This window comes from Rutidosis leptorrhynchoides, chromosome 2 (genome assembly GCF_046630445.1).
Source record: "Rutidosis leptorrhynchoides isolate AG116_Rl617_1_P2 chromosome 2, CSIRO_AGI_Rlap_v1, whole genome shotgun sequence".
NCBI lineage: Eukaryota > Viridiplantae > Streptophyta > Magnoliopsida > Asterales > Asteraceae > Rutidosis > Rutidosis leptorrhynchoides.
Window position 1 is genome coordinate 64095717 of NC_092334.1, and position 25503 is coordinate 64121219.

Here is a 25503-nt window from a genome sequence, read left to right on the forward strand (position 1 = left end):
TAAAAAAAAACTATAGTGACTAAAGTTGCAATATTTAACAAACCACAGTGACTATCCGTGTAATTAAGTCTAAGTAAAAAGGTAACATTCGCCCATGATTAAAAGTAGGTAACTTTTATTTACTCCGTATAAAGCTATTCACCCTACTCTCTTTTATTTACTCCGTATAAAACTTATTCACCATACTCTTCATCTTCTTCTTCAGCTACGAGTTCATAGTTCTCATAAGCCATCATATTCAACATAAAAAAGTTCAATAGTGGAGATGCAAATTGGATGCAAACATGAATATGCAAGGTCTTCATCATCAACAACAACAATTAGCTGCCCTAATTTCCGTCGCTCTTCCCAAAGACAAGGATTCTTCTTCTTCATCATCATCATCATCAAAACCTAACAACACTTCGTATCAAAATGGCGAAGAAGATGCTTCTCGATTAGCAGCTATTAATTCACTTCATCGCGCCATTGTTTATCCTCATAACTCGCTTCTCGTTACTCATTCCGCCTCTTTTATCGCCCAAGGGTTTTCACAACTCATTGCAGACAAGTAATTATTCATCTACTATCTTTACTGTTTCTCTATTGTGTGATTTACTATTAAACATGTTCATTATTGCTACTGGAGTTAGGTTTTTTAGTTTATTAATATGTGGATAATATTAGTTTATTACTGGAGCTTATATGCTAAACCTAACTGCTTTTGTTGCACTTTTGTAGGAGTGTAGAGAATGTATGTGTATGGATATTTATATGTATGATTTTTGATAAACTCAGTATGATGCATGTGAACACTAGGTAATTAGGTATGTAGTGTATTAGGAAGTTGGTGCATTTAGAGATCACTTGAGCTAATGCGCAGCATGAAACTGCTTATATGTGGAGTGATTTTACTTCTCTGTGCGGAGTTCATGCTATCAAACTCCAAAATATTTAATACATAGGGTTCATAGGTTGAATAGCAGGCTGGCATAGTAGTTTTCACTTATCCCTTTACTGGAGCTTATATGCTAAACCTAACTGCTTGTGTTAGAGTGGAAAGTAAGAGCTAGAAGTGTGTCACTGCACTTTTGTAAGAGTGTTGAGAATGTATGTGTTTGTATATGTATATGTACATGTATATGTATGATATTTGATAAACACAATATGATGCATGCGAACACTAGGTATGTAGTGTATTAGAACGTTGGTGCATTTTAAAGATCACTTGAGCTAAGGTGCAGCATGAAGCTGCATATATGCGGATGATTTTACTTTTCTATGCAGAGTTCATAAATTCGAACTACAGAATACTTAAATCACAGGGTTCATAGCTTGATAGAAGGCTGGCATAGTAGATTTCACTTATCCCTTTAATGTCTCCAAAATTGTGGGGATCCTTGATTTTTAGACCAATAATGCATACTGATTAGTTGTTCAAGTTAAAACTATTAACTTTCTTTCTGTGTGGGAACTTTATGTACAAGATTCACAAATTTGTTTTCTTATTATGCTGATTATTTTTAATGTGTACACTTTATTAGATCATATTCAGTACGTCACGCTGCAGCCGCAGCTTATGGTGCCTTATGTGCCGTCTTATGTTCACTCCCTAATGGAAGGCAGAACCAAGTTATTCTTGGAAATTTGGTTGATAGATTTATTGGGTGGGCATTACCACTATTTAGTAGCGTCAATGCTGGTGATGGGTCAGTTGAAATTGCAGCAGAAGCTCTTCATGAGTTCCTCAGTGTTGGCGATATTGGAGCTACTGAGAGATATGCACTGCCTATTCTTAAAGCTTCTCAAGAGCTTCTCGAGGATGAAAGAACCTCTTTAAGCTTACTGCACAGGCTTTTGACTATTTTGACTTTAATTTCTTTGAAGTTTTTCGTCTGCTTCCAGGCCCATTTTGTTGACATAGTTGACTTGCTTCTTGGGTGGGCGATGATACCCGATCTTGCTGAAGCGGATAGGAGTGTCATTATGAATAGCTTTTTGCAATTTCAGAAACACTGGGTTAATAATTTGCAGTTCTCATTGGGATTGCTTTCAAAGTTTTTGGGTGATATGGATGTACTGCTTCAAGATGGAAGCCCGGGGACCCCACAACAACGTCAAAGATTGCTTGTGTTATTGGCTTGCTTTTCTACAGTTTTGCAGTCTACAGCTTCTGGTTTACTAGAGTTATCATTACTTGAAGAAATCAAAGACCCACTCAGCAATATGCTTCCTCGATTGTTGGGATGTTTGTCAATGGTTGGAAAGAAATATGGCTGGTCAAAATGGATTGTTGACTCCTGGAAGTGTTTGACTCTTTTAGCTGAAATTTTGAGTGAGAGGTTTTCATCTTTCTACAGTATTGCAGTGGATATCCTCTTTCAAAGTTTGAACATAAAGAAAGATGCTAGAAACTTGAATGCTGAAAAGCTTACTTCTTTTCAGGTTCATGGGGTACTCAAGACGAATCTACAGTTATTATCACTACAAATGCTTGGTCTTTTATCTTCATCGGTACATAAAATATTACAATTCGATTCACCTGTATCTCAGCTTCGCCTTCACCCAAATCATCTTGTGACCTCGAGTTCTGCTGCTACATATGTCTTCTTACTTCAGCATGGAAACAATGAAGTTGTTGAATGTGCAATTTCTTCATTACTCGAAGAGCTAAACATGTTAAAGAGCATGCTTGTGGACTCTAAAGTATACTCTAAAACTGAGGTGTTTGCCCTTTTTAAGTTTGATATGAAAGTTCTCCTCAGCTGTATTTCTTTAGGAGGTGGTAGTTCTTTGATAGGAAAAGCCGAGATTGATACCTTATATGTTAATAGATCAAAGAAAATGATAAATCATATCATTGCAAATTTGAATCCTTTTGAAGCACCTCTTCAGGGATATGTAGAGTTGCAAGTATGTATTTTTAAGATGTTAAATAGGTTAAGTACAGTCAAATTTCTTAGCAGTTTTTCATTAAGGAAAAACAACACTGGTAACACCCTTGACAAACAGAATGAAAAAGTTTCGGTTGAAGATCTCAGGAAGTACAGTATGCTCCTCACGAAAGCTCTTCATTTTTCATCTCCTTTGGCTGTTAAGTTAGAAGCGTTACATTGGATTCATACATACTGTGAGACTGTTAAGCAAATGTATGACTGTTCAGAGTATACAGGTTGTGGCCATCTTGAATTTTTTAGTGAGATAGTCTTCTCGGTTCTTGATGCTGCATCAGATAGGGAACCAAAGGTGAGGTTTCAGGCTGCATCTGTATTAGAAATGTTTCTGTACTCAAAAGTTATACCCCGGTCACAAATGCATACTTTAACTGAAGTTATTCTTGAGAGGCTTGGTGACCCAGATGATGATATCAAAGAATTATATTTAAAGTTGCTTTCTCATGCATTACCTGTCACGTTACTTATGTGTGGCATGCATAATAAAGGAGCAGTTACAAAATACAGGCCAAATATGCAGTGGAAGCAAATATTTGCCCTTAAGCAACTGCCACAACAGCTTCATTCAAAACAGCTTGTCTCTGTTTTAAGTTACATTTCACAAAGATGGAAGGTGCCACTTTCTTCTTGGATTCAACGGCTTGTTCTTACCTGTCGAAATTCGAAGGATTTAGCTTCGACCCAACAAGAAGACATGGCAAACTTGAATGCAACTAACTTATGGTTGGACATCAATGTGGAGGAAGATCTTCTTGAAAGAATATGTTCAGTAAATCTTCTTTCTGGAGCATGGTGGGCCATACATGAAGCAGCGAGATACTGTATTACTACTCGCCTTCGGACTAATCTAGGTGGGCCCTCACAAACTTTTGCTGCATTGGAGAGAATGCTTTTGGATGTCGCACATTTGTTACAAGTGAATAGTGAACAAAGTGATGTAAACTTGAATATATCATGTTCTTCGTATACTCATTTGTTACCATTGCGATTATTACTTGATTTTGTTGAGTCGTTAAAGAAATATGTGTACAATGCGTATGATGGGTCAACCGTTTTACCACCTCCATCTCGTCAGAGTTTAATTTTCTTCAGAGCAAATAAAAAAGTCTGTGAGGAGTGGTTTTCTCGAATATGTGAACCAATGATGAATGCAGGTCTTGCCCTGCAATGTCATGATGCTACAATTCATTACTGTAGTTTACGTCTGCAAGAGCTTAAAAGCTTAGTGGCTGTATCTATTAAGGACAGGTCAAGGACCCAAGTCATAGAAAACCTTCATAACTTGAAGTCTAGGTTTTCTGGAGATATCTTGAGGGTCTTAAGGCACATGACCTTGTCTCTATGTAAAAATCATGAGCCAGAGGCTTTAATAGGGCTGCAAAAATGGGCATCTGCTGCGTTTTTCCCTTTGTTTATGGAAGAAAACCAGGGTATGAGTGACGATGGAGGGTTTGGACCTTTGTCATGGATCAAAGGGCTTGTCTATCAAGCGCATGGTCAATACGAAAAGGCTGCTGCTCACTTTACACATTTATTACAAATGGAAGAGTCACTTGGTTCTATGGGCTCTGAAGGTGTACAATTTGCTATAGCTCGTATTATTGAAAGTTATAGCGCAGTTTCTGATTGGAAATCCCTTGAATCTTGGCTATCTGAGTTGCAACTGCTTCGAGCTAAACATGCTGGTAAAAGTTACTCTGGTGCGTTAACAATGGCTGGAAATGAATTAAATGTGATTCATGCTTTAGCTCATTTTGATGACGGTGATTACAACTCAGCATGGGCCTGCCTTGACTTGACTCCTAAAAGTAGCAATGAACTTGCCTTAGATCCAAAAATAGCTTTGCAAAGGAGTGAGCAAATGCTTTTACAGGCGATGCTTTTTAATGTCGAGGGGAAAATGGAAAAGGTGCACCATGAACTGCAAATGTCAAAGTTAATGCTGAATGAAACATTCTCTATTTTGCCTCTTGATGGGTTGACAGAAGCAGCAGAACATGTTAACCAGCTGCATTGTATATCTGCGTTTGGTGAGAGTTGCAGTATTTCAGGCACACAAGACACTCAACAACTTCCATTGTTACTAAGCTCGTATTGTAGGGAAATGCAGTTTTCAAGTAATCATATCCATCAAGATTGTAAACCATGGATGAAAGTACTTCGCACTTATCGAACCATTCATTCTACCTCTCCATTGACTCTAAATCTTAGCTTGAATTTACTGACTTCAGCTCGAAAACAAAAAAACCTAATGTTGGCAAATCGTCTCAATGGCTATTTGAGCAAGTCTGATTTAGGTTCTTCTGAAGAAAGTTTGCATAAATACATCTCATCAAGTGTGAAATATGAAAGCATTCTCTTGATGCGCGCTGAAAAAAGGATTGAAGAGGCTTATGCAGGTCTATGGTCGTTTATTAGTCCTTCAATCGTTCCATCCTCAACTTTAGTTTCTGCTGCTGATGATGATGCTTTAAAGGCAAAGGCCTGCTTAAAACTTTCAAGTTGGTTAAGAAAAGACAATTTTAATGTCAGTTTGGAGAACATTATTCTAAGCATACGATCAGAACTCGGTGTAGAACAACTCATGTCCAGTGAAGATGATACAAACTCTCGATTGAAGATGGATCTCCTTGTTGAAGAACTTGTAGGTACAGTAACTAAACTCTCTACACGCCTTTGCCCTACTATGGGGAAATCATGGATCTCTTATGCAACATGGTGCTATGCTCAAGCTATGGCAAGTTTTGGGAGCCGAAGTGATACTGTTCTCCAATCATGCTCCTTTTCCCCGATTCTTGATTCAGAGATTATAACACACAGATACCAATTAACTGAAGAAGAGCTTTCAACAGTCAAATCTATTGTTGCAGAGCTTTATCAGAAAGCAAGAGATGCTAAAGATGGAAACTTTATGAATGAATCTTCTGAAGATGGGGTGGTGCAGCAAGTAGTGAAAATAATAGAATCTGAAGATGAAAACTTCAGTTGTGAATGCCTTTCTTCTGTTGTTACAGCTCAGTTGCAAAAGCTATTCCTTTTTGTGAATATTGGTGAAGGAACCACACAATTATTGATTAACAAACTGGTTGATGTTTGGTGGTCTTTAAGAAAGAGAAGGGTGTCCCTATTTGGGCATGCAGCTCAAGGTTTTATAAACTATCTGTCACATTCATCTTCCAAATGCTGGGGTGGTCAGTTAACTGTTGCTGCTAGTGAAGATGGTCAAAAAAATGCTAGTTATACCTTAAAAGCTACACTCTATGTCTTGCATATTCTTCTTAACTATGGGGTGGAGCTAAAAGCTATATTAGAACCTGCACTTTCAGTAGTTCCTTTGTTGCCGTGGCAGGTGAGAACCCTTGATTTTTGGTATTTAATATTGCAAGTTACTATTTCTGTTCTGACTTTTATATCTGTTTGAAGGAAGTGACACCACAACTATTTGCTCGGTTAAGTTCTCATCCTGAAGACGATGTTCGGAAACAACTTGAGAGTATTCTGGTAATGCTGGCAAAGCAATCCCCATGGTCGATTATATATCCAACCCTTGTTGATATCAACACAAGTGAAGAGGATCCTTCTGATGAACTTCAACGTATATTGGCTTGTTTGGTAAGTGATGGAGCTATTTTTGTGGAAACCCTAATTGACTTGTGCATGCCAATATGGCTTCATCATTGTGGGACTCCACAAATGCTACTTTTTTCGTATGTGTGTATTTGAGGTGTCAAAAGGAGGGGGGTTGGGTTATGCGTAAAGTAATTATTTATTTTTAGGGGATATAATATTTACCACACGAGATGCGTATTGTTACTCACTAAACCACACACTGTTTTTGATCCTATGTTTATAGTTCTAAAACCACACACAATCTAATGTATGACAGAACGTGAACATCTTGCGCACAACTAGCAGCACAAATCATTTTCCTTCATGTCATCAGTTTTAGTATTAGCGTGTTATGGAATCACTGTTCATGTAGAGGATTACTGAGACTAGGTATTTATACTGTATATGCAGAACAAGCAGTATCCAAGATTGGTTCAGGACGTCCAGCTCATGATCAAGGAGCTAGAAAATGTAACCATTCTTTGGGAAGAATTGTGGCTCAGCACATTGCAAGATCTTCACTCAGGTAGGTTGTCTTAACTAAACTGATTAAAAATAATAGGTTCTGAGGTAGCAATTGAATTTGCAATGAATTTGAAACCAGAAAGCACATGGTGTAGTGTTTTGATGTCACGTAAAGTGACACATGCTTGCAACATGTCACCGTTCTTCCAAATTCTTTATTTTACAACGTGTGATGTTTATTATTTCTAACAATTAGTTTGTAGTGACATTTGACATTTTTGATTTGGATGTGACATCTCAGTAGGTCACATTTTTTATTACTACACATAATTGCATTTGCTGTGTGTTAGCTTACGACCTTACATATTTTGATTATATTATCCTTTTTAAGTTATCTTGATTGGAGACATCTCGCAACCCTTGCTTTTAGTTCTGTACTATTTTGGCACTTATTATGCTAAACTGCAGGCCACAAGTTCAGTCATAAGTGCTAATCGTACCATATCTCTCTACTTCTTGTATAATTACTCAGCAATTTGAACCTTTTGTTACTTACTGTACCAATACTCTCACATTATGATGTGTCTACTCGTACCTAATATCTTTTGTATATCTTGTTAGATGTAAATGGACGGATAAATCTTTTAAAGGAGGAGGCGTCACGAATTGCAGAGAACGCAACTCTTAGTCACACTGAGAAGAACAAGATAAACGCAGCAAAATACTCTGCTATGATGGCGCCCATTGTGGTAACTCTGGAGCGTCGTTTAGCTTCCACCTCTCGTAAACCTGAAACACCTCATGAGATATGGTTCCACAATGAGTATATGGGACCCATCAAATCAGCCATTTCAAACTTTAAAACTCCACCATCCGCTTCCGCACTATCGGACATCTGGCGACCATTTGATAGCATTGTTGCATCTTTATCATCTTATCAAAGAAAATCATCAATTTCTTTATCAGAAGTCGCACCTCAACTGGCTTTACTATCATCATCTGATGTTCCAATGCCTGGTCTCGAGAAGCAAATTGCTGTTTCTGAATCTGAACGTGATATGAAAAGTGCTCTTCAGGGTATTGTCACAATTGCATCTTTCTGTGAACAAATAGTTATCTTGCCAACAAAAACAAAGCCTAAAAAGCTTGTTATAGTCGGGTCAGATGGTCAAACATACCCGTATCTCTTAAAAGGCCGTGAAGACCTACGTCTTGATGCTAGAATCATGCAACTGTTGCAAGCTATAAATTGTTTTCTACACTCCTCTTCTATTCGTATCCGACATTATTCAGTGACACCTATTAGTGGTAGAGCCGGTTTAATTCAGTGGGTAGAAAATGTTACAAGTATTTATAGTGTTTACAAGTCTTGGCAGAATCGGGTCCAGGCTGCACAACTTTCAGGGGCTGCTTCTGGCAATACAAAGAATTCGATGCCGTCGCATGTACCTCGGCCTACTGACATGTTTTATGGTAAAATTATACCAGCACTTAAGGAAAAAGGCATACGGAGAGTGATCTCTAGAAAAGACTGGCCTCATGAAGTCAAGCGTAAAGTTCTTTTGGACCTTATGCAGGAGACTCCTAAACAGCTTCTTCACCAAGAAATGTGGTGTGCAAGTGAAGGATTCAAAGGCTTCCGCATGAAATTAAACAGGTTCTGTTCATAACTAAAATTACCCTTTTTTTTTTTTTTTTTTTTTTTTTTTTTTTTTTTTTTTTTTTTTTTTTTCTGTTGAGGTTTGCAAAAGATCACTCTGGATCAGTGGAAGTCAAGAACTGAAAGCTGGACTGGTTCCCCTAGTATTCATTCAGCTTCTCAGTTCTTGGTTTATTAAAAACCAGTAGCTATTGAAATTACCGGGTTTTGGTTCAATTTGGGGATTGGCTTGATTCTATAAGTTAGTATTTTTAGTGTTTTTATTTACTTTAGAACAACTCTTATATATTTATATTTCTCAAAAAAAATAAAGCTATACAGCTCAAAGTACTCCATCCCATTTCTTATATGATTTTCTCTACTTGAATTGCTTATAACTAAGTGCGGAGAACGGAGTACACCTATTCTAAACTGAAACCATACATGTTTGATTGATCCTGTTTTCAGTTGCCTTATTCTTACTTTTGTCGTTCGGTTCACTTTGAGCCTGATGAGTACCCACTATTTCTCTGCTACTACCAGCATTCTTCCGTTGTGTTAATTCATATTTTCATGTTACATCTATATGCATAGCAATCAACTGGCATAAATGCATAATAAGTACCTAGATTTGGATTATTATGCTGTTTATCATCTGATTTTATTTGTTTTCAGGTATTCTGGAAGCTTAGCAACCATGAGTATGGTAGGCCACATATTAGGTCTTGGGGATAGGCATTTGGATAATATTCTTTTGGACTTCCATAGTGGAGATATTGTCCACATTGATTATAATGTGTGTTTTGACAAAGGACAAAGGTTAAAGGTCCCAGAAATTGTGCCCTTTCGTCTGACACAAACACTCGAGGCTGCATTAGGTTTAATGGGCACAGAAGGCTCCTTTAGAAAACACTCTGAATCAGTTCTTGGTACCTTGAAGAAGAACAAAGATGTACTGTTAATGCTATTAGAGGTCTTTGTCTGGGATCCTCTTGTGGAATGGACACGTGGAGATTTTCATGATGACGCTGCAATTGTTGGTGAAGAAAGAAAAGGCATGGAGCTTGCTGTTAGTTTAAGTCTATTTGCATCTCGCGTGCAAGAAATTCGTGTGCCCTTGCAGGTATTATCACATTTTTATTGCTTATTAATTGATCAAGCCAGTGCCATGCTCGTCTTTAAGTTAGAGATGTTAACTGAGATTAAGATGTAGTCTTCTTAATCGTTTGTGGAAGCTGAGATAGAAAAGTCATATTTGAGTTATTTGTGAGTACTAAAACCTTTTTATTACTTAGTAATCTAATTTGTATCAAACGATTTAGGATGTCATATTTGCCCCATATGAGAGAAAACACTAACCATATAGACCCATTTGTTATTAATGTAAAATGGGCCGAAGTTGCCACCTTTATGCAGAAGTAATCAGATCTTCTTGTTTCCTAAGAGTGATTACGGGGAGTATAATAAATAATAGATGTACTGTATAGATAAAGAGTAACCTTCCCAATATTCACAAAATTGGTGAGCGTTTGCTCACCATAGCCACCCATCTGGATTATTCTTACTTATTGTTTCATAATTGTCCAGGAACATCATGATCTGTTACTGACTACCTTACCAGCTGTTGAATCTGCTCTTCAGGTAGGTTTCGATTAGTACAACCTGTTTTGTATTTTATGATTATTCCTGTCCAGAATCTTGACTGATTAAAGGAATGTTACAACAGAGGTTTGCAGATATTCTAAGTCAATACGAGATTGTATACGCTGTCTATAATCGTACAAATCAGGAGATATCCAACCTCATTCTTCACGAGACATCAGCTAAAGTGATTGTTACCGAAGCAACTAACGACTCAGAGAAATTCCGTACTTCATTCGAGTTACAAGCTCGGGAATTTGCTCAAACAAAAGCTTCTGTAGCCGAGAAAGCCTTAGAAGCAACAACATGGATTGAACAACACGGAATTATTATCGATGCGTTAAGAAGCAATTCAGTCCCTGAGATAATGTCCCACATACAGTTAGCTGATAAAGAAAAAGCTCTGTCTCTTATATCTGCTGTTCTGGTTGCAGGGGTTCCATTTACTGTTGTACCCGAACCTACACAAGTTCAATGTCACGATATAGATCGAGAAGTTTCAAATTTAATTACTGACCTGGATCATGGGCTCAATGCTGCTGTTACGGGTCTCCAAACGTATTCATTGGCTTTACAAAGGATCTTGCCGCTCAATTACCTAACAACCAGCCCAGTGCATAGATGGGCTCAAATTCTGAAATTATCAGTTACAACGGTCTCCTCTGATATTCTGTCACTTACAAGAAGAGAAGGTGCTGAACTTGTTTCAAACATGCGCGAAGATGGTTTTGAAACGGTGAAGAACATTCATAATGATCTGTGTCTACAAGTAGAGAAGTATGCAGATGAGATTGAAAGAGTTGAAAAAGAGTACCAAGAATTGGTGACATCGGTTGGTGCACAGACCGAGTCCCGAGCCAAGGATCGTCTCATATCTGCTTTCACAAAGTTCTTGCAGTCAACTGGTCAACAAGACAGGTCCAGAGATAGTAAATTACAGAGTGTAGTTGGCTTAGCGGTAAGTTCTATTTATAGTGAGGTTAAACATAGACTGGTTGAGGTACTGAATCATTCAGGTGGGTCAAGAACTATGAACATCACTCTTATGTCTGAGTTTGAAGAGAAAATAGAGAAATGTGTTCTTGTAGCTGATTGGGTAAATGAGGTTAATCGATATCTAATGTCTCATGCTGAAGGTATAATAGATAAACCAGATGGTTATTCTGAGACAAACTGGGCTTCCATCTTTAAAACAAGTTTACTCTCATGTAAGAGCTTGGTTACACAAGTGGTTGAAAGTGTTCTTCCAAAAGTAGTAAGATCAGTAATTTCATATGATTCAGAAATCATGGATGCATTTGGATCTATTTCTGAAATTAGAGGTTCAATCGATACACAACTGGAACAGCTGGTTGAGGTTCAGATAGAGAGGGCGTCTCTTGCTGAGCTGGAACAGAGCTATTTTGTGAAAGTAGGGGTTATTACTGAGCAACAGTTGGCTCTTGAAGAGGCTGCTGTTAAGGGCCGGGATCATCTCTCATGGGAGGAAGCTGATGAGCTGGCATCTCAAGAAGAAGCTTGTAGAGCCCAACTGGATGAGCTTCATCAAACATGGAATCAGAAGGACATTCGAATTTCAAATTTAGTAAAAAGGGAATCAAGCATAAAAAATGCTTTAATCGCTGCTGAAAATCATTTTCAGTCTTTGATTGGTCAGGAACAAGATAATGAATCACAATATCCAAGAAGCAAAGCGATACTCTTGGCATTAGTTGAACCCTTCTTTGAATTGGAATCGGTTGATAAGATATTGTCATCATCAGATTCTTCAACCGGAGTTTCTCAAGTTACTGATATGATTAATTATGGTGATTCAGTACCAACAAATATTTGGAAATTTTCTGGTATATTGGAAACCCATTTATTTTTTATGTGGAAGGTGGCTGTTATGGACTCTTTTCTTGATTCTTGTATACGTGTAGCAGCTTCATCACGAGATCAAAACTTGGGATTTGAGCAGGTTGTTAATGCTGTCCAGAAAAATTTAAGTATCCAACTCCATGAACACATCGGTCAATATCTAAGGGACAAAGTTGCGCCATTATTGCTGACTAATTTGGATACAAAAATCGAACTGTTGAAACAAAATAACCAGGATTTTGAACATATGACTAGAGATTTAGGGGCTGTTGAACGAATTAAGCTAATGCTTGAAGAATACTGTAATGCACACGAAACAGTAAGAGCTGGGATGTCGGCTGCATCGCTCATGAACCGACAAGTGAAAGAACTTAAAGAGGGTCTGCATAAAACCTGCCTGGACATTTTACAGTTGGAGTGGATGCATGGTGTCACATTAAGCCCGTTACACAATTGCAGGCTGATATGTCACAAGTTTCTTTCAAGTGATGACAACACATTTTCAGTCATTCTAAACCTTAACAGACCTAGATTATTAGAAGCTATACAGTCTTCCGTAGCAAAAATAGTTCGGTCGTTAGAGGGTTTGCAAGCTTGTGAACAAACTTCTATTACAGCTGAAGGGCAACTTGAGAGAGCCATGGGGTGGGCATGTGCTGGTCCAAATTCGGGTTTGACCGGGTCAAACTCAGGAATTCCGCCTGAATTTCACGATCATTTAACAGAACGTCGCAAACTGTTATGGGGTGCTCGAGAAAAGGCAACTGATATTCTTAAAGTATGTATGTCAATATTGGATTTTGAAACATCGAGAGATGGTGTACTTGGGATTTCGGGTGAACTTCATTCTACTAGAACAGGAGCAGATGGTAGGGCGTGGCAGCAGGCTTACTTCAATGCATTAACAAATTTGGATGCCACTTATCATTCTTTTACACGTGAGCATATTAACTTCTTGTGTAAATCAATTTGCTGTAGTCTTATGCTAATAGTTCTTATGTTTGACAAAGTTTAGTTTTTTATGGGTTGATTAGGCACTGAGCATGAGTGGGAGTTAGCACAGAGTAACATGGAAGCTGCTTCAAATGGTTTACTTGCAGCAAGCAATGAACTGCGTGTTGCTTCTGCTAAATCAAAGTCCGCATCTGGTATGTACTTCCCTTGAAACGATCTCATTTGTAGAGGTAGCTAGATGAACGTGCGGCCTGGTAATGATGGGTCATAACATATTAGACTAGATAACAGGTGTGTGTCACTTGTAATATACGGTACTACACATAAAGCACAGTATACGACACTTGTAATATCTATACATATCCATGTAATCTTCACAATGTCATACAGAACAAACAGTCAATACAACTACTCACACAATTACAACACAATGTGATCCTTTAAGTTTTATATAACAGGTGTGGGTTGAGACATTAGGGTCAATACTGTCACATTTGAAAGACCAGTAGTACTCAGATTTCTTTTATACCCCAATATGACATAATGTAACAAGTATTGTTTCTTCAGATGATTTACAGGACACTTTCGTTGCTATGAGAGACTGTGCTTATGAAGCCAGCATGGCATTGTCTGCATTTGGATCCATTACAAGGGGTCACACTGCTCTGACATCCGAGTGTGGTTCCATGCTTGAAGAGGTATAAATATATGATACTTAAAAAAGACGACAAATATATTTTCTTATTTTGGAGCTTTATGAGTTTCTGATATGAAAACCTTTATCATTTCACGTAGTATATTAGAACATATCATCTTCCATATACGATCATAATAATGGGCGATTTACTTGGCAGGTTTTGGCAATAACAAAAGGTCTACATGATGTTTACACTCTGGGAAAAGAGGCTTCTGCATTACACTCTTCTCTAATGGGAGATCTCTCAAAGGTTTTAACTTCTCTCTGAACATATGTAAACAAAAATCACCTTTGCTTTTATATTAGATTTGTGAGTATACTGTGTTTGTAACAGGCAAACAGCGTTGTACTTCCACTTGAATCGGTGTTGTCTATGGACGTTGAGGCAATGACCGAGGCCATGACTAAAGAAAGAGAGACAAAAATGGAAATTTCTCCTGTTCATGGGCAAGCTATATACCATTCTTATCATGCGAAAATTAAGGAGGCTTGTAATGTGATCAAATCGTTGGTTCCGTCACTTACATTTTCTGTGAAAGGACTCCATTCCATCCTTACACGGTTGGCACGAACCGCAAATATCCATGCAGGAAATCTTCACAAGGTATATTTGGATTTGGATTTTGATATCTTACTGCACTTCTGGTGCTTTTGCATTATATTCTATATAATCTTATTATGAGAGGTGGCAATTTTGACCCATCTATCTGCAAATGGATCAATATGAGCTATAGTTTTATCTGTAAGCGGTAAAATAGGTTGAACTAAAGTTGTAAACTATAAAAGCAGCTCAAATGGGTTTGAGCAGTCAAACGAGTTTAAGTCATTATAGTAAATCTATTTTGCTTTATTTAATGCACTGATTATATCATTCTCGTAATCGTGTATCATTTTGAAAATTGGCAAAGAAATACATAACATAATATGTATTATGTATTAATGATCGGAATTTGTAATTATATAGACATAGAAAGTAATTTTGAGAAAATATTCATGAAACTACAGTTTTTGTACACAGATGATGATTATAAGAAACTGTCTGATATTTAATCTGTCATTTAGAATAATAGTTTAATCACTACTGCTTAACTGCACCTAACTACAAAAGAAATACCTGACCAGTAATTATCTAGAATTTGGAATTAATTATGAAACTTTTAATATATGGAAGTTTAGCTCCCAACAGTTTAACCAGATTTAGCACTGTACTTTTTTTAGATATAAAAAGGTGTCTTGGTCTGTCCAACCCTACTCAATCCACATCAAAATTTGCCCATTTAGACCCACTACTAAACCTGACAATTTTCTCTTAGGCTCTTGAAGGATTGGGAGAAAGCCAAGAAATAAGGTCTCAGGAAGATCTTGCTGTAGACGATACTCGATACGATAACAAAGATAACGAAATTTTCTTGAAATCTGACGGCGAATGTGATGAAGAGTTGCCTCAGATGACAGGATTCAGTATGCAAGATAAAGGATGGATATCGCCTCCAGATAGTATTTATGATGCCAGCTCAGACTCTGGCCCCACATCAAGCGAATCAAGTGCTGTCGATAGCGTCACCGGAAATGAAACACTCGAACCACATCCAGATGGGCTCGATAGCAAAGAGAACACTGATGTATCTAGTTCTTCTCAATGTGAGTTGGAGCCTGGAGATAATTATGCTACCCGATTGGATGGTGATGTCAAAGATGATCATCTGACATCACGTTCAACTTCCTCTGAAATAAATGTAGAAGTCTTGAATATGAAAATTGGTACGCGACGTCAAGAGGAAACCCACAAGTCTCTTACACAACATACAGATACTCCAGGCCAAGTGAGCAGAGTAAAGAGTAAGTGTTAATTTTAATCGATTTCTTTAGTTCGTCGTTTGCAGTAATGTGTTCAAACTCATCTCGTTTTCGCCTTTTAATCACTAGGTAAAAATGCTTATGCTGTGTCAGTTCTAAGGCGGGTTGAAATGAAAATAGAAGGTCGACATATTGCTGATAAGAGGTATGTCATATGTGCTCTTCTAGAAACTTCACCTTTTCACTTGTCACTGTAAAAAGAATTGAAGATCTTTTTTCTTGTTTCCACAGAGATATAAATATTGCAGAGCAGGTTGATTATCTGCTTAGGCAAGCAACTAGTGTGGATAATCTCTGCAATATGTATGAAGGTTGGACACCATGGATTTGAGCCTTCAAAGTTGTCTTCTGTTATTACAACAAACTACAAACGACCCGGACCCACTTACGTATTTGCAAGATCAAAGAGTCTAGGGTATGTGTTAGCATGTCCTTTACATGCAGCCTACTCTGGGACCAGGTATGCTCCAAAACATCGGTAACAGGGCCAAGTTTTTCCAAACATCCCATGGGATTTTTGAGAAGATACGTTAAGAGTCGATCTTTTGCATCCAGGTTCCAAGCCGTTGATAAAAATTCAAAATATGTTGCCAGGTATCCTTCCCCGGATTCTTCTATTACTTTTTTTAACTCAAGTTCTAAAGATAACAAACTTTTTGAACCGAGAATAGATTTTTAAAACTAATAATCGACAGATGGTATGGCCCTTTTGCCATTCATTTTTCGATATATCCTAATTCTAATCTGATGTCTTGTGGTTTTGCAGGTTTGGAGGGTCAAGACTACGATCTTCTGCTAGAAATTGCAGACATGTCAAGTGTTTGCAAAAAAAAGATTGCTCTGTCATGAGGGTATCAGTGACAATGTGGCCCACAATATCACTGATATTATCTGTATTTGTTGTCATCTGCTTTATTATGTATATAGATAGATAGATATAGAAAATAACTTTCACACATACCGGCTTTGATGAGGTTCAAACCATAGCTGGTGGATACTGTCTGTTCATAAGTTTTCTGCTATTATTGTGATTCACAGAAAGCCGAGTCAATGTTCTTTTTTGTTGGTCGACTAGACAGGTACTTCCTAAAGAAACTTTCTTTGCATTAGGATCTAGTCACAATATGATTATTACTCTCGATTTTGTTAATGCCTTTTCTGTTTTATTTAGTGGATACCTGTTAAATATAGGCTGAGTACCAGATATTTTATTTCCTAAAGAATATTACTTATACACGGAGTCAGTGGTTACTTGGTCCGTTGGTCGGCTGGACGGATACTTCCTATAAAATACTACTTATGTTAGATCGTTTTATTTACTATGTTGTTTTGCTTAGGTTTTAACGTACGTACTTTATGCTTTAGGTAAAAGGTCAATTATAGCTTTTGTGGTGTCTGGAAGTGTGGATTTGGAAAATTCTAATTGTGATTACGAATGTTGAGCAATCAAATTCTAGTAATTAGTTTGTAGGGTTTTGGAATCCGATTTATTTATTACCGAGTATATATAATTAAAATTCCATACAATTTCTATGAAAATGAAAGTGATGTTTTTAAGGAATACTTCCTATAAATAAAGAAAAAAATGGAAGGTTCTATGTAAATTGTTGCATGTGAGAAAATAAAAAATCACTTTGCTTTTTATATAACAATCTCAATCTAGTGGCATCATATAATCTCAAGAGGTGTTACAAAACTCCTATTGCTAGTAGAGGTGTTATGATACGAGGTCTCTGATATAACTTTAGCAGTAGCAAGAGTCTATTTACGAAAAAGATCGAAAATGATCGCAAGATAACATAGTTTTGTCAATGGTCTGATTACCGGGTATAGATTTACTATATCCTAATATCCTTGTAAGAAATTTGAGAATCAACTGTACCAGTAGCAAGGGTCAATTTATGAAAAAGATCGAAAAGATCACACGATAACATAGGTCTGAATACGAATTTAGATTTCGCTCTACACAATATGCTAAATAGACAAATTTTATTTACTTGGCTTTCTAGGGAACCCCATATGAAATTTCTCATGGGCAGAAGACGATAAACTGACAGACGAGTCGACAAGCAAATGTGGCCGTGAAAATTGAATACCTTTAACACCGACTTTGTTTTTTTCCTTAATTTTAAATATAAGTAGAAAATATAATACATATGTATGGCTTCTTGTGCATACTTGGTTTTCATTGAGTGTAAAGAATCCAAAAAATTTAATAAAATTGGAAGCTCTTTCAAGATACTTATTCCTCTAAAAAATATCTTATTCCTTTGTTTTGTTAAAATTAATATCAACCTGTTATCACTTTTATATTTCTTTGCACCTACATCAATTAATATCAAGCACATACTATCATTTACACCTACATCTACGCGTTTCGTACCATATGAAAAAACCTTAATTAGTATGATCTTGGACAAAGAACTAAAAAGTAATGGCCATTTGTATGATTATAATTCAATATTTCAACCATATTTAATAATTAACTTACTTTCATTTAGATTAAAAAAGTACTCGTAGTAATTCACAAGATTCAATATGTGACTGGTAATAGAGCAGTTCAATAATATCTTTTGGCAATAAGTTGTTTTTTATGTGAAGGAAAAGTAACGTCTATGATACACAAGTGGTACACAACAATAATGTCGAGGGTCGGATTCATGGTTCGAGCCCATGTGGACCAGACTCTAACTTCGTCTAATCAAAGAAAGCTAAAGGTAACAACCCTTTTTCGGTTGGGATTATAGCCAAAATGCCCATTCCCATGTAGTTTCTTGCGCTGGAGCTCCAAAAAAAAAAAAATTGCCAGATTGACCTCGCAAGACGCAAGGAGGCTTGCGAGTTGCCCTCGCAAGGCGCAAGTTTGCGTTCTTGCGTCTTGCGAGCTTGCGACCTTATCTGATCAGATGTTGGATTTTCAGATAAGATTTATTAAGATTTCTTAGATTTTTGTCGGATAAGATTTTACCCTATTTATAGTATGACCCTGGAACTTGTCTTTCACAGTCTCATAAAAATTCTATCCTTGTGCAATTCATTGATTAAAGGTACTTTAAGGTACTAATTTAAACATTTTTCTTCACCAATTATTGTATTTATTATTTGTTTGTTTGATGATTATTTTTAATTAGTTTGTTATTTACAGTTAATCTCAGTTAATATCCATGGACAGAAGAGCTAGAGCTTCACACCGACCATCACAAGGAGAGTCATCACAACAAGTTGCTGAAAGACGACGACTATTAGCCGACCGTCCCATTCTTCCTGGGGTTAGGGTTGTTGCTCTAGGCGGTTTTTCAGCGTACTGGCGGGGAATAGATGCTGGAGCTTTTCTATATCGTCAAGCTAATGAGTACTATCCCAGACATGTTAGGGAATTCTATGCTAACTATGTCTTTGATCCACGTAAACTGAAATGTGTTCACGTGAACATGTTTGGTTATTCCTACGATTGGACGTTGGAGGAGTTTGGTGAGATGCTGGATATTCCAGATGGAGATTTCAAGTTTTTCAGTCTTAGCAAGGATGTGAAAAAGGCCCCGAGGAGGTCAGCTACAGGAAATTCATTCTCAGCTTCTGGGTTTGTTTCGGGACTATGTAAACCTGGTTTTTACATGCCAAAGAGTGGTCCTGTCATTATCAGGGAGGAAGATATTCAGGACCAGTATCAACAGATGATGAATGTCATCAAGAAGAATGTCATGTTTCGAGATGATGCTGATGTGGAGCTATCTGTAACTGAAGTTTTGATTTTGATGTGTTTGCTCGAACAAATCCCAATTAATCTGGCATATGTGGTTGCTAATCGGATGGCAGGATTGGCTGCAGCTGGTGGGAGTGGATTGCCGTATGGCATGTTGTTGAACAACTTCTTTGCTGATGAAGACGAGTTGGTGCATCCTTCTGATCGAGAAGTGTTGAATGCTCAGATTATGTATGCTGCTGCATTTTAATTAATCTTGATTGATCATGTAATAAAGTAGGTCGTAGGGCCTTTTGTACTACTGGTTAATGAAATGGTATTTTAATTTTAGCCTATCTGTTTTATTGGTCATTTTAATTTTCAGTACAAGTTCAAGGACGACTGGAGTAATTTGGTCAATAACAACTTACACTTATGCACTAGATAAATATTTGTAAACATAGATGGACATATACATTAACAGTAGTTAAATAAATAAAAAAAAAACTCAAATAGCAGCAACATAAAATAGTAATCATAAAACACGCAAAGACGCAAAACATGCCTTGCGAGACGCAAGACGCAAATTTTGTATATCTTGCGTGCTTGCGTGTTTGAGTCTTGTGGTTTTTATTATTAGGTTATAAACCTAATAATACGCACAGACGCAGAGAAGCAAATTACGAAAAACCTAGCCAAACGCAAATAAGCAAAGATCCATCATCTTCTCTCTCGTTCAAACAGTAGATCGAACCCACCATCACCACCTGCACGACCACCAGTTCATCCATCGTATTCACCACCACCACCACGTACCAGCGTCTACGTCACCAACTACGTCACCATCGTCTTCGTCTGCTCCATTTTAACTACGAAATAAATCAAGATATCAACCTAATAACAATGGCAAATCCGCAGGTTAGTTATTCCTTCACTATATATGTTAGTTATTTGGGAGGTGTATATCAATTTCATATGTTCATATATAAATCTGAAAATGTGCACACCAACTGTTTGATGAAATGTCTCTGTGATAATCATCATTATTAAACCGTATTCTTGCTTCTTTTTTTTTAATAATGGGGTATATTATGTCTTGTTTTGTATAGTGTTTTGGTGAAACAACAATTTGTTGCTGGTCAAATTAATTTGACTGTCCAGGCATAATGGTCGTTTTGTGTCCTTGCGTTCCGGACACAATCAATTCGCAAGACCATACTTGCGACCTTGCGTACCGGTAGTAAAGGACGCAAGACCAATTTTGCGTATTTGCGTATCATATGCTGATGTTCTTATTGCTAATTTTACAGGGATGGGTTGAAGGTAAACTGACGATGAAGAATAAAATAAGTATTATAGGTGATGTGAAGAAAGTAATGACCGAAAATCAAATAAAAATATTTAAACAAACGTGTTTTGGTGTATGGTTAGATCTTGAATACATGGGAAACGATCCCGGACTTGTACATGCAATGCTCCAACGTAAAACTGAACGGCCGGAAGGTATTGATGATGATAAGTACCCCGAGGAGCAAGATGACATATGGTTTAGATTTAAGCGTAATTTTTCTATTAGATTTGGTCGCCGTGAATTTTGTCTAGTAACGGGGTTTTTGTTTGGTACCCGTACGGATATGGCACATTACATCCCTAAAAATTATGAAAAAGAGACGGCTCCAATTAGACAACATTTATTTCCGTCCATTAAAGAGAGCACAAACATTTTGATTGGTGATATTGAAAAGAAGCTTCTAAAAAGTAGTCGAGTTGGTGTTTCGGACGATGATGTGGTTCGACTAGCAATCATATTAGTTGTAGAGAGAGCTTTTATGCGTAAACAATCTGCCCATGTGGTGAACAAGAAGTTCTTATATTTAGTTGAAGATTTTTCAAGTGTTAATAAGTACCCATGGGGGTCTCGTATGTAGTGACCCGAACTTTTCCATGTTTATATATATATTAAATGAAATTGTTATTTACATGATTAAGTGTTTTCAACATGTTAAGCAATCAAACTTGTTAAGACTTGATTAATTGAAATAGGTTTCATATAGACAATTGACCACCCAAGTTGACCGGTGATTCACGAACGTTAAAACTTGTAAAAACTATACGATGACATATATATGGTTATATATATAGTTAACATGATTTTATTATAAGTATGTATCTCATTAGGTATTTTAACAATGAGTTATATACATAAAAATGAGACTATTAATTTAAGAAACTCGAAAACGATATATATAACGATTATCGTTATAACAACGTCTTACTAGGTACATATGAATAATATTAAGATATTGATACACTTGGTTAATTATGTTAAATGATAAGTAAATATATTATTAAGTGTATTAACAATGAAATACATATGTAAAAATAAGACTACTAACTTAATGATTTCGAAACGAGACATATATGTAACGATTATCGTTGTAACGACATTTAACTGTATATATATCATACTAAGATATATTATATATCATAATATCATGATAATATAACAATTTAACATCTCATTTGTTATAATAAACAATGGGTTAACAACATTCAACAAGATCGTTAACCTAAAGGTTTCAAAACAACATTTACATGTAACGACTAACGATGACTTAACGACTCAGTTAAAATGTATATACATGTAGTGTTTTAATATGTATTCATACACTTTTTAAAGACTTCAAGACACTTATCAAAATACTTCTACTTAACAAAAATGCTTACAATTACATCCTCGTTCAGTTTCATCAACAATTCTACTCGTATGCACTCGTATTCGTACTCGTACAATACACAGCTTTTAGATGTATGTACTATTGGTATATACACTCTAATTATTAGCTCTTAGCAGCCCATGTGAGTCACCTAACACATGTAGGAACCATCATTTGGCAACTAGCATGAAATATCTCATAAAATTACAAAAATATGAGTAATCATTCATGACTTATTTACATGAAAACAAAATTACATATCCTTTATATCTAATCCATACACCAACGACCAAAAACACCTACAAACACTTTCATTCTTCAATTTTCTTCATCTAATTGATCTCTCTCAAGTTCTATCTTCAAGTTCTAAGTATTCTTCATATATTATACAAGTTCTAGTTACATAAAATCAAGAATACTTTCAAGTTTGCTAGCTCACTTCCAATCTTGTAAGGTGATCATCCAATCTCAAGAAATCTTTGTTTCTTACAGTAGGTTATCATTCTAATACAAGGTAATAATAATATTCAAACTTTGGTTCAATTTCTATAACTATAACAATCTTATTTCAAGTGATGATCTTACTTGAACTTGTTTTCGTGTCATGATTCTGCTTCAAGAACTTCGAGCCATCCAAGGATCCGTTGAAGCTAGATCCATTTTTCTCTTTTCCAGTAGGTTTATCCAAGGAACTTAAGGTAGTAATGATGTTCATAACATCATTCGATTCATACATATAAAGCTATCTTATTCGAAGGTTTAAACTTGTAATCACTAGAACATAGTTTAGTTAATTCTAAACTTGTTCGCAAACAAAAGTTAATCCTTCTAACTTGACTTTTAAAATCAACTAAACACATGTTCTATATCTATATGATATGCTAACTTAATGATTTAAAACCTGGAAACACGAAAAACACCGTAAAACCGGATTTACGCCGTCGTAGTAACACCGCGGGCTGTTTTGGGTTAGTTAATTAAAAACTATGATAAACTTTGATTTAAAAGTTGTTATTCTGAGAAAATGATTTTTATTATGAACATGAAACTATATCCAAAAATTATGGTTAAACTCAAAGTGGAAGTATGTTTTCTAAAATGGTCATCTAGACGTCGTTCTTTCGACTGAAATGACTACCTTTACAAAAATGACTTGTAACTTATTTTTCCGACTGTAAACCTATACTTTTTATGTTTAGATTCATAAAATAAAGTTCAATATGAAACCATAGCAATTTGATTCACTCAAAACGGATTTAAAATGAAGAAGTTATGGGTAAAACAAGATTGGATAATTTTTCTCATTTTAGCTACGTGAAAATTGGTAACAAATCTATTCCAACCATAACTTAATCAACTTGTATTGTATATTATGTAATCTTGAGATACCATAGACACGTATACAATGTTTCGACCTATCATGTCGACACATCTATATATATTTTGGAACAACCATAGACACTCTATATGTGAATGTTGGAGTTAGCTATACAGGGTTGAGGTTGATTCCAAAATAGATATAGTTTGAGTTGTGATCAATACTGAGATACGTATACACTGGGTCGTGGATTGATTCAAGATAATATTTATCAATTTATTTCTGTACATCTAACTGTGGACAACTAGTTGTAGGTTACTAACGAGGACAGCTGACTTAATAAACTTAAAACATCAAAATATATTAAAAGTGTTGTAAATATATTTTGAACATACTTTGATATATATGTATATATTGTTATAGGTTCGTGAATCAACCAGTGGCCAAGTCTTACTTCCCGACGAAGTAAAAATCTGTGAAAGTGAGTTATAGTACCACTTTTAAAATCTAATATTTTTGGGATGAGAATACATACAGGTTTTATAAAAGATTTACAAAATAGACACAAGTACGTGAAACTACATTCTATGGTTGAATTATCGAAATTGAATATGCCCCTTTTTATTAAGTCTGGTAATCTAATAATTAGGGAACAGACACCCTAATTGACGCGAATCCTAAAGATAGATCTATTGGGCCTAACAAACCCCATCCAAAGTACCGGATGCTTTAGTACTTCGAAATTTATATCATATCCGAAGGGTGTCCCGGAATGATGGGGATATTCTTATATATGCATCTTGTTAATGTCGGTTACCAGGTGTTCACCATATGAATGATTTTTATCTCTATGTATGGGATGTGTATTGAAATATGAAATCTTGTGGTCTATTATTATGATTTGATATATATAGGTTAAACCTATAACTCACCAACATTTTTGTTGACGTTTTAAGCATGTTTATTCTCAGGTGATTATTAAGAGCTTCCACTGTCGCATACTTAAATAAGGACGAGATTTGGAGTCCATGCTTGTATGATATTGTGTAAAAACTGCATTCAAGAAACTTATTTTGTTGTAACATATTTGTATTGTAAACCATTATGTAATGGTCGTGTGTAAACAGGATATTTTAGATTATCATTATTTGATAATCTACGTAAAGCTTTTTAAACCTTTATTGATGAAATAATGGTTATGGTTTGTTTTAAAATGAATGCAGTCTTTGAAAAACGTCTCATATAGAGGTCAAAACCTCGCAACGAAATCAATTAATATGGAACGTTTTTAATCAATAAGAACGGGACATTTCAGTTGGTATCCGAGCGTTGGTCTTAGAGAACCAGAATTTTGCATTAGTGTGTCTTATCGAGTTTGTTAGGATGCATTAGTGAGTCTGGACTTCGACCGTGTTTACTTGAAAAATGATTGCTTAACAAATTTTGTTGGAAACTATATATTTTTAACATGTGAATATTATGTGATATATTAATCTCTTAACGCGTTTGATATTATGTGATAGATGTCTACCTCTAGAACAAGTCCCATTGACTCACCTAATAATAATGAAGAGTCAAATGTAAATTGGAATGATTCGTGGACTGATTCACAAGTTCCCGAAGAGGAACCGGAAGAAGAGTCGGAACCGGAAGAATAATCGGAACCGGAAGAAGAATCGAAACCGGATGAAGAAATAGAACCGGTGGGGGAAATAATAAAACGGTTAAGTAAAAGAAAATCCTCAACCAACCGACCAAGGTTAATTATGGTCAATGGTGTTTCCACCAAGGAAGCAAAATATTGGGAGGATTACCAATTCTCCGATGAATCGGATTCCGACGAGAATTCCGATGATGTTATAGAAATTACCCCAACTGAATTTAAAAAGGCAAAAGAAAATAATAAGGGAAAGGGCATAAAAATAGAGAAATCTAATTCCAACCCCGATGAACTTTATATGTATCGTCAACCCCCGAAGTCCTTAAGTTGTAACAATGACCCGGGAACCTCTAAACCACCAGGTTTTTCTAAACCAATGTGGAAAACGACGGCTCGTATTAGGGGAACATCATATATCCCTAGAAACTTGACAAAACGAACCAAAACCGAAGAAGAAGAAACAAGCGAGTC

General features: G+C 36.3%; 1 protein-coding gene across 2 annotated transcripts; it reads left to right on the forward strand.

Annotated features, from left to right (window-relative positions):
• Positions 1-251: 251 nt before the first annotated feature.
• LOC139894337 (uncharacterized) lies at positions 252-16933 on the forward strand. Of its 2 annotated transcripts, XM_071877571.1 has the most exons (17): positions 252-550; positions 1524-6282; positions 6357-6545; positions 6954-7068; positions 7629-8664; positions 9322-9769; positions 10234-10287; positions 10373-13085; positions 13182-13295; positions 13669-13799; positions 13956-14048; positions 14133-14402; positions 15112-15637; positions 15725-15800; positions 15887-16115; positions 16211-16249; positions 16422-16933. In XM_071877571.1, exons 1-15 carry the CDS (start codon positions 285-287, stop codon positions 15984-15986), a joined length of 10890 nt encoding a protein of 3629 aa, XP_071733672.1. In that variant the 5' UTR covers positions 252-284; the 3' UTR covers positions 15987-16115; positions 16211-16249; positions 16422-16933. The 2 variants fall into 2 exon arrangements, with proteins under 2 accessions (XP_071733672.1, XP_071733671.1); XM_071877570.1 differs by having other exon boundaries at positions 15887-16249.
• The last annotated feature ends 8570 nt before the right edge of the window (positions 16934-25503 follow it).